Here is a 10,616-nt window from a genome sequence, read left to right on the forward strand (position 1 = left end):
ACTTACTTACTAATTCAATATAAACATTAGATTTCACCAATCACACTGTCGAATTAAATTTTTTCATTTAATAGATCAGTTCCATGTTTTTTTTTATATAAATTCAAAAATTGTAGCTATATAATTGGATAGTCAAAATTTGTTTGAATTTTTAAAAAGATTATTATTTGCTAATTATTAGATGACTAACCCTAGTTGTAGGCCGGAACATGTTAATCATCAAAATTGATAAAATTATCTTTAAAATCATAAATTACAAGTTATTTTAATCAGTGCATAAATTTCTATTAGCAAATATTTCAATTGCACAAAAAAAAAACAAATGTTTCAAATTATTTTTAAAATGGAATACTTAAGTCAAATTATTCTTGAAAAATCACCTACGCGTATTAAACTAATCTTAGTATATGTTAGCTATAAAACCCAAAATGTTGTCCCCAAAATAATTCTAAATGTTTCCTTAAAGATAATAGAATGGTGATGTTGTATGATACGTAGTGTTGAATCATGAAGAACCAACACGAGAATAAACTAAGTTTTGAATAAACAATGATGTTGTGTTGGAAGTGTGATGAGACTATGCGGGATATGATTATAAATGACAATATTAGAGAAAGTTAGGTCACCACATATAGTAGAAAAGATGGTAAAAATTAGACTTAGTTGGGTTTTTTTTGTTGTCCCCGGACCTCGGTTGAGACATGTAGAGAATTTTTTTTAGATTCTTTAATAAGAAGAGTAGATTGGATGTATATAACATGAGAGGCAATGAGTCGACTAGAATATATTTCTGTTTTCCTTCTGTTTGTTAAAATAAATCTTTTACCACAAAAATAAAATATAGTTCAATACACAACCTGTCTAAAGTACCCTAGAATACAGAAGAAATCTCTCATGGTTAAGTATAATTTTTTCTATAAAAGTAAATGATACCAAGAGCCAGAAATGGCAAGGGCCATGGTTACTATTTTTTTTTTCCTTCTATAATCTGCTGTTAATGCAACAGCTTCCTTCAACGAATGAGAGCTTCATGCAGATGGATGGAGACAAACAATGATATTCACAACATTTTCTCAGATGCAACCAACTCCATGCACTAATGCACGAACAAAAAAATGTTCATTTTGACTACTGGAATTCTATATCTAATTTCCTTTTCAAATGTGATCTGCCAGCACTGCATAAAAAAGAATCAGAACTAATTAAAAAAAATGGAGTCAAAGAATATAAGATAATATTTTTATCTCTAGGTTATGATTGCTTTTTTATGTTTCTTGGTCATTATTGTGACTTGTTTTCCGACTACCCTGTTTATTAATGATTTAGATTTGAATTAGGATAAATAAAGGTTAGTGCTTATTCTTGGTCTCTTTATCAGGCTATTATAAATCATACTGCACCATAACTATATTTCTAAAGAGTCTTTTTCTTTCCCTTTTCCCTATTTTATCTAAAATTCATAGTTGCAATATAGTATAAGAGTGGTATAATCCTCCGTGACTTTCTCAGTGAGTTCCCCAAAGTATGAAACTTCACAGAAATTTGGAACTCCATTTTTCATAATTTCTTCCTTTCGTTGTGGAATTGAAGCTCTTCTTTGTTGTGTTGATGTTTCTGTTTGCTGACAACCAGAGTCTATTACGTGATGAGCATGTGCCGCCTTCTGACTCTGAGGTCGTTCCATCTTCATCTTCCTCAAAGGCTGTCAAGAGGTCTGTTGTCTATGCATCGCTTTCAGATTCATGTTTGGCCTGTGCATGTGTATGGTTCACTTGCCACCACACAAGCATCGAACCTCCACACCGTCAGTGCAACTTCTCTCGTCGGCTTTTCCTTGGTCATATAGGACACCTATCAGCTCATGGGCCCCCCAATTTTGGTGTTTTCCAAGTGCTATTTGGCTGCACAACTGTTGTTTTAGGTGCATGAAAGCTAGTCTCTGACAGGTACCCTGCGACAGTTGCCATAAGTTTCTCATTCCAAAACCACTCTTGTTAACTGTTTTCTTCACTACCATTCATCATCATCCTGTCAAATTTCACCTTCCAATTTAGTTCAACGTTGTGACACAATTACTTTTAGCTCAAGTAACTGTTTCAGTGGCACTTTTCACACTCTTTGGAACTAGCCACCGGATAATGCCACTGATCTTGTTGGGATCCATAGTCACTCCCTCCTCGGATATTTAATGACCCAGGTACTCAACAGTGTACCTATCAAAGGTACACTTCTTCTGATTAGCTACTAGTTGGTGATCTTGCATCACTTTTAAGACTCAAGATTGGTGAACTACATGAGTTTCACTACTGGGGCTGTGAACAAGGACATTATAGAAAAACACCAATGTCCGATACAAAATTCTTGAGCATGGGATATACAAGGACATCCGGCAGGTGAGACCGGTATGCTAGGAAGTAGGAACCACAGAGACTAATATCAATTTAACAGTAAAAAAGGAATATACAAATAGAGGGAGCCTGAATGAATTATCATGTATGAAAATAAGGATTTACAGAGGAAGGGAGGGAATGTTCCTTCTGCCATAGAGAGTTATTGTCTTCTATTCATAACCAACTAATGATTCTCCAAAAGATATATGCCTCACATATATTTACCGATTTGATAATTGATCTTCCCAACAATTCAGCACTCACTATCTTTCTCTGCCATCACTCTCTCCCTCACTTCCCTTCTTTCCCCCAACAAGTTTAAGGCTTCATAGGTTCGGGACTGAGGGGGAGTGTTAGAATATATGAAAAGATTACTGATTGTTATGTTAGAGTATCTTAGTTGGCCCCATAGGATTAGCTTCTTATTAATATTGATTTCTATATTCCTTATTATCATGATTAGTTTCTCATTGTCCATATTTACTTATTTGGAGTCTTGTATTAGTTTTAGTTAGGGTTAGTTCCAAGTCTTTTGATCATGTTATTATCATATCTTCCTCTATCTAAAACCTAAAACTTCAACATCATGTCAAGTCATTATTTACCTAATTTTCTCTTTGAAACGGTATATCTCTATTACAATATCTTCGTCTAAGTTTGGTTTTTGTGCTTCTTAGTTATGATCATCTTCAGTAAACAATTTCCCTATTTATCTGGAATTTGGAGTCTCGTAATAGATAAAGAAGGGCTAGTGGTTAATATTTTGCATCAAGTTATTGTTAATCATATTACACCATAATTATTTAAAGAAGTCTTTATTCTTTCTCTTCTTTTATCTAAAACTCATAACTCCAACAGTCACAAATTCAACACATAGATCACACAGTATAAGTCCTACATATCTTCCAATGTCAACATTAGTAAAATGTTAATCATTAAGCTCAAGAATAATATTATTTGATTTTTTGTTTGACAAGCTTGACACACTACAAAGTAAAAATTATTAAGCCACACTGAAATTACTAAATGATGAATATTGTTTACCTGGTAATGGTGGGTCTATTTGGAGCTTTTAATCCAAAGACAGAAAAATTTAGTGACATTGGTGTGGGCTCATTCATGCCAGTATTATCGCCAACTGTCTGTTTGAAATTACCAGCATTATCATCAATCTTATCGCCTTCCAACGAATTGCCTTCAAATCCATCACACCTTGGCATCACTCTTCTAATCTTTCTAGAAGGTGATAATTGAAAGTGAGAGAGACCCTCGAATGAATTCAGATCTGGGACCCTAGATTCCCTCTTGGGAACAGGTCTTGGAAGCTTTTCTGGATCTGTGGGCGGAGGTGCGGAAGAAAAGTACCTGAAATGGAAAGGAGACTGAAATAATAGGAAAAGACAAGAAATAATATATTAATCTTTTAGCATATGTTTAATGCAATACCTATGTTCTAATGCCTTCTGCCCTGAAATTCTAGCATTTGGATCGTAGGTAAACATCTTTGATAACAAATCTAAAGCATCATCACTTGCCATTGGAAATGAAGAACGCAGCGGGGGTGCAGGAATATATTTTTCTTGAACATAATATTTAAGGTACATCATATCAGGCCACTGAGAAGGTGATGGGGTTCCAAATGCTGTGAAAATCTTCCGTGTTTGATGTGTATCGGTCGAACCCTACCAAAATATAACAAACTCATGAAATCACTAGCAAAACGAAAGAAGCCAGATCATAATAAGATGAAAAAAAAATCAATGAATACAATAAATGACATCACATGCTTAAATATTATAAAGAAAGGAAAAAAAAAACTGCCCCAAAACAGAATAAGATGAAAGCCAAATCATATATCACTAAAAATGCCTTGGATAGTCGATAGTGCCGATAAACATCAGAGCAACAGCACCTTGCCTAATCACTAAAACGGCTTTGAATAGTTTACACAAACAGTGACTTAAACTAGATGACGATGACAAAATTAAATGGTTGATCTCATCCTAAAAAAATTCAAGTAGTTAAAAGGGATGGATAATTAAAAACCATTTATGATTTACTACAGAAGCAATCCATATATAAACCTAATCACCGTGACAATCTTGGTTTACCTCTAAAAAGGGTCTACGAAGAAGAAGTTCAGCAAATACACAAGCTGTAGCCCAAACATCTACACTTGAACCATACTTCTTGGCGCCAAACAATAGCTCAGGCGCTCTGTACCACCGAGCAAATGCCTATTAATGTATAAGAGTCAGTTGTAAATTCATTATGAAAAGGTGAAAATAGAAACAAATAATATGAAACAAGTAATGTTCGATACTATGCACAAGATATAGCAAAACAAGGGTTCCAAAAGAAAAAATTTATCCTATAGAAGCAGGTACGTATGTTGCTACTAGTTTAATAGATTGTACACCACTCTTCGCAATTAGTCAGTCTAAGACATGGTTATTGTCGAGAATCACAATCCTTGAACACATACACCAACACCTAGTAAATTTCTATAATCTAGAAGAATATTTTTCCCACTGCTTGTTCTTGTTAGGTCTGGGGAATAAAAACTTCCCGACCATCCAACAATGCAATACAAGGTTAACTCCACTGCATAACACCCTGGTCAAACATGACTGTAAACAAAACCTTTTCAGCCTTGTGAACTGTAATCATCCAAAATTTGTGCAAATTTTGCTGGTTTGATTTCAAAATAATGAGGAAACGGAATGATTAACGGTATGATCTAAGTTGTAATTTCATAGACAACAGCTTATGAATGCTGACTTTTATTAAAAGTAATCAGTTAATTTTCAAAGGCGTCCAAGCACTTACTCCCATAAGCTATTATTATCCATAAAGAAACAAACCTGATCAGGGAACTCGTGATCTTGGTCTCCAAATATCTGCGATAAACCAAAATCTGCAAGTTTGAGCTGTCCATTTTGTCCTATCAACAAGTTGTTTGGTTTGACATCCCTATGCAAAACCCATTTTTTGTGACAATAAGCAAGACCTTGTAGTATCATTAGAAGGTAAGATTTAATATCAGCTGGCGAAAGGAAAATATTCCTGTCTCTTATAACAGCTTCAAGATCTGTCTCCATGAATTCAAACACAAGATGCAAATTCTGTTTATAGTGGAATACATCAATCAAATCAACAATGTTTGGATGTTCGAGCTCTTTGAGAAGCTTAATTTCTCGAAGAGCTGTAAAATTCACTCCGTCTATCGGTTCATCAATCCGATTCCGAATCTTCTTAATTGCAACCATTTGTCCTGTCTGTCCATGAAACGAAAAAGTGTTTAAAAGAAGTTAAGAACCACATGATAACAGAATGAACATAACCAACTAGTATACCAACCAACACCCCTCCAAAAGTACACAATTAGCTTAGTCTTTGGATGTGTTGGGCATTGTTGCTATAGTTTTCAAATTAATGAAAAAATTTAAAAAAATAAAAAATCATTGAATGTATCTCTCGTTACACATTTACAAACCAAAATGACTGATTATTCTAAATAAAGAGTAAACACTCATCTCCGTCTTTGTTACAAATAGTTCATGAATGTATCTTTTAGTCTTTGTCGTAAACAATCTACGTTAAGACCATCCATCCACAGTAGAGCATCCATTTTGGATGCTTAATTTGGACCAATATATGTACGCATCACCAATTTTATAATTTTTTATATTAAAACTTAATAAACACTCAATTTCACCAATCAGAAACCTAACCAAAAATTATTGGTCCCACCAATAACTCGAAATTATTAAATTTCAATAAAAATCTCTACAAGCATCATATTTATCTACTCTACGATGTGCCTTTTTAAGTGAAACACCGGCCATTATGAATGGCCGTAACTAGGGTCACGCATACATTGTACATCCACATGTACGACACATCAGCAATTAGGGCCACATGTTCTCTTCCCTTTGTCTCCCTACAACTAAAATAACAAATTCTATGGAAAACCCAATTAACATACCAAGAAGAAGAAAAAAAAAAAAAAAAAACAATACTCCCTCCGGTCCTAAATATAAGCAAATTTGACTTTTTACATTCATTCAATTAATGATGTATGTGGTCCATAATATGAACCACATACATCATTAATTGAATGAACCTAAAAAGTGAAATTTGCTTATATTTAGGACCGGAGGGAGTATATTTGAAGTGAGAAGAGTGAAAAAGAAAGAAAGCAACCTGAGTATCGATGGCTTTGAAAACGACACCATAGGTACCTTCACCGAGAACTTCACGTTTTAGATACCTATCCGCTAATTTTTTACACGGATTCACTTCTTCCATTTTCCCACACTAATTCAATTATCAACTACACCACAAACAAACAAATTCATATACAGTACCAAAACTATGAAATTTTTAGAAAGGGTTGCGTGGTTTTAAATTCTCGAGTTTTCGTTACTTTCGTACACGTTCACAGGTAGTTTAATGCACGATTGTTTGGTCAACAAAAAAAAAACATTATTGTTTTATAGGTTTTTGTTAAGCAGTGTCTCAAGCAAGACGGATTTTAAATCGTTAAAGAATGTTCTAGAGACACTCTTGAACATTTTTCTTTTAATTACATTAATAATTTAACTTTTTTACATTCATTCTCAGTAAAAGAAAATTAAAAATTTAATTCACATTTAACTTAATTTAAATTTTCCAAAAAATGTTTAATCTACTATGTTACTGTTTTAAATCTGTTTTATTATTTTAAGTGTCAATCGCTAAACATAAAAACAAAAATACAAAAGTGTTTAATATTGAGTTCCCTTTGTTTTAGTTTTAATATCCAATCCAAATACGTTTTGGAAAATGCTACTTCTCAAGAAAAATAGCTTCAAGAATTTTTCAAGACACAGTTGGCAAATTTTAATTGGATGATTAATTTGTCCACTTCCTATTTTTCAGCCACACCTCCTTGAATTGTGGCAAATAGTGCATTGTGATTGACTATTCTTTATTCTTGATGATATTTTTCTAGAGATATAGCATTGCTCATAAGTTTTAACATTTGGATATGGTTAGATTTTTCCATGCACAATTCTATATCCACATGAAAAGCATTAGAAGCACCAACTTCATCTTATCTTATAGTTTAACCAAAAACTAACATGTATATCTAGGAGCAAACTGCATTTCCATTAACCACACAGATTAATAGCATGAGTCATGATTGAAGGATACATCATTTTCTTTCCTATTGTCAGAGGTTACAACCAGATATCTAAAAACACAGTGCCATTCCTGAAATTAACATCATCTTCCTTCTACTAGTAAGTCATCAGTTATCAACATGAACTAAGGATACAAAGTCTAATCAGTCAATTACAGAACCATATCCACATGTGGTCAAGATTAACATCATGCAATCTGTCACTGCAACCAAAAACCAATTAAGCTATTATATGCACATTTTGAAAAGAAAAGGAAAGTTCATCAAGCTGAAAAACAAACTAAATCATTACAAAGATAAGTCAATATTTCTAAATACACAAACTAAATACATAAAACAAGGATTTGATATCAAAATCCTACTGGTTAAAAACACCTATGTCTTTCAACAATGTAATGTTTCTTTAAAACCACAAACTTTGGATCACTAGTCAGATTGGACTCTGCCTATAAGACATTCCATTATTAAAATAAAATACAAAGATTCAATTTGTAAAAGGGTGTTTACACTGCATTGATCTGCATGCATGAAATTAAGCAAATATCTGTAATCTTATCCAATGCTAAATTGCTAAGGAAGGTTTTTTTCTCACTCGTGTGATTATAAATGACTAAGTAACATTCTGAGACATTACATGTTCCAATGGAGCCTCATTAGAGATGTGAAATAAAGATATCAAATCTCAAAAGTTAAGCTTAACATGGTAATTCTCACATCACATGGTTGCTAATGAAGATTCAAATTCTCAAAAAAAAAAAATAATTGGTTTCATACCTCATTTAAAATCCTGCCTATATTTAGCTGCTCTCCTCTTCTTCACTGATTTCCTTTTCTTCACTGTCTGTGTCATCACTTTGTATCCTCGGCCTCCTTGATGGAACAATATCTTGGCAGACATGTGCCTCAAAGTTCATCTCAGTGGTGAATGTATCAGCCGGTTTGTCTTTGAGATTGATGCACACAGAGCGAAATCAGTTTAAAACCGATTTCATGACCAGGGAAGGGTCCGTGCAACCTAGCTGAAATGACAATAAAACAAAAACGTTAAAATTCATTTTAAATTAAATAAATTTCTCATACCGCACAAACACACCTAACTCTAGTTTAAAAGTTAAATTTTAAAAAAATGAGTGCCAACCTTCACAGCAGGATCATAATATGGATCACCATCTTCATCATAGTGGGCAAGGCAAGGTCCCGTTGAAATTTGAAATTTATCAATCAATTCAAAATAATGTCCCCAAAGTGTGGCAAAATGGCATAATTTCTGGATGCAGAGGAACTCATCAGTGTCCACAATTTTTAAGGTTGTAAGCAATGAGCTAAGTCGTTCATCACAGAACCTTAAGAAATTTGTGTTAAATGGGCACTTGACGAAATAAAAAGATCTAAGAAAATCCAGAGGGGTTTGAGTTTCCTTATTTTTAGTTCCTATCTTGCTTTCAAGGTACCAAACTAGCAAGTCCAAGTGGAAGAGAAAGTGTTTAGGGCGACGAATATGGCCAGGCATAGGCTGCACTGTTAAGTGCTCAGGCAAAGCTGGATTAGCTAGCCATAAATCAGTAGGATGGAGGTCATCTTTTAAACCATTCTTAAGGTTTTCATATTCCATGTGGAGTCGGTGTTCATCATTGGTCCCAGCCCTTCCAAATCCAACAAGTTTAAAACATACAGTTAGAAGAGGAAATAAGCACCTTACGCTGAATTGAACAGATGACAAAAGAAAATGAAATATGAATGTTAAGCAAATAACTATGCAGTTGCATACCTCTCAATCTCTTGATATAATCTTTCCATATTTCTCTTGGCGCCTTGAAATGTATCCTTATCTAGACCGATTGTGAGTGCCTCAGTACAGAACTTCTCAACACCATCCTGGTCAGCATTGTCAAATGCTACTATTGAGTCACTATTTATCTCCTTGGAAATGATTCCAGCAAACTTAGGATCCAGCATATTCTCATATCCAAATACCACTATGTTGGCAGATTGCAATGCGCGCTTAGCCACAAAATAGGGACACCAACCATTAGCCTTGCCGGAATCAACAAGCTCCTACAACCACAACAATAAATAATACCATAACTTCTGTCAAAATATAGCAACTAAAGTTAGTTTGCTGTTACTTACTTGCTGTGCAAGTTACTCAGTTAGTTACTTTTCATTTTCTGTTACTTACTGAATTCAGCAGATATGGTAACATGTGAGGTATTATAAATAAGAGATGAACTGTTGTAATCATGCATCAAAGTAAAATCTCAATCAATTCATCTAATTTTTCTCTCAAATGTTCATCTTGTGATATAACTTGTTTTGAATTTGATTATCATGACATCTTACCTCAATGCTGTAAATACCAGGAGACAGCACGGTACTTTCCACATTCTTGAAAAACGGGCAAGCATCCTCTATCGCAATCTCTCTAACCCAGCTTGCTGTTAGCTTCCGACAGCCTGCTACCATCTTATTCTCATTCTTCGCAGATGTCTCGACAACATTGGAATTGATACAAAGTTCCTTGCGGGATGCAAATCCCACTGCAAGTATGTTAGGGCAACCATCACCTAGGACTTTGCGGCAGTGATCGTACACCAATTTGAGCGTGTCCATAACCTTGTTTGCTTGCTCGGCGTTTTTGGTGCAGTAGAGTACTTTTACTGACTCATCTGGCTTAGACAAAATGTAGCTGACAAGCACAGACAGACAGCATTGCCACGGTTTGTCCTCTGCCCTTGGCTTTGTGCATCGAAATGACGGCATGATCTTTGGCGTCCAGGGCCTGCGTTATGAACCTCATGTAATTAAACTGCTCACTATATACCTCTGGGAATGGAAAATGGATTGTCAAATCATTTATTGACAAGTCCATTTTGAACTCTTCACGTCTTTGTTCTGTATCTGGAAATCTGTGAGGGAGAGAAGGTAAGAATAAGAATTAAACTAAGATACATATACCAAAAGCTATAGCAGTAAAAATAGAAACTGTGAAATTAAAGAACAGACCAAACTAACCTAAAACTATGGAAAATGTAGTTCAA

General features: G+C 34.4%; 2 protein-coding genes across 3 annotated transcripts; both read right to left on the reverse strand.

Annotated features, from left to right (window-relative positions):
• Positions 1–759: 759 nt before the first annotated feature.
• On the reverse strand, positions 760–6,901 carry LOC146938139 (cyclin-dependent kinase D-3-like). Of its 2 annotated transcripts, none has more exons than XM_085752131.1 (6): positions 6,597–6,901; positions 5,255–5,668; positions 4,502–4,627; positions 3,837–4,072; positions 3,435–3,755; positions 760–1,177 (listed from the first exon to the last, which is right to left on the reverse strand). In XM_085752131.1, exons 1-6 carry the CDS (start codon positions 6,699–6,701, stop codon positions 1,129–1,131), a joined length of 1,251 nt encoding a protein of 416 aa, XP_085608257.1. In that variant the 5' UTR covers positions 6,702–6,901; the 3' UTR covers positions 760–1,128. The 2 variants fall into 2 exon arrangements, with proteins under 2 accessions (XP_085608257.1, XP_085608258.1); XM_085752132.1 differs by having other exon boundaries at positions 760–2,213; positions 6,597–6,862.
• Positions 6,902–8,549: 1,648 nt separating this feature from the next.
• Positions 8,550–10,338, reverse strand: LOC146938140 (general transcription and DNA repair factor IIH helicase subunit XPD-like). Its single transcript, XM_085749590.1, has 4 exons — positions 9,919–10,338; positions 9,347–9,633; positions 8,717–9,221; positions 8,550–8,597 (listed from the first exon to the last, which is right to left on the reverse strand). The coding sequence occupies exons 1-4, from the start codon at positions 10,336–10,338 to the stop codon at positions 8,550–8,552; spliced, it is 1,260 nt and encodes a 419-aa protein (XP_085605716.1).
• Positions 10,339–10,616: the final 278 nt, after the last annotated feature.

Source organism: Medicago sativa, chromosome 3 (genome assembly GCF_051527215.1).
Source record: "Medicago sativa cultivar Bolivia chromosome 3, Bolivia_mono, whole genome shotgun sequence".
Taxonomy (NCBI): domain Eukaryota; kingdom Viridiplantae; phylum Streptophyta; class Magnoliopsida; order Fabales; family Fabaceae; genus Medicago; species Medicago sativa.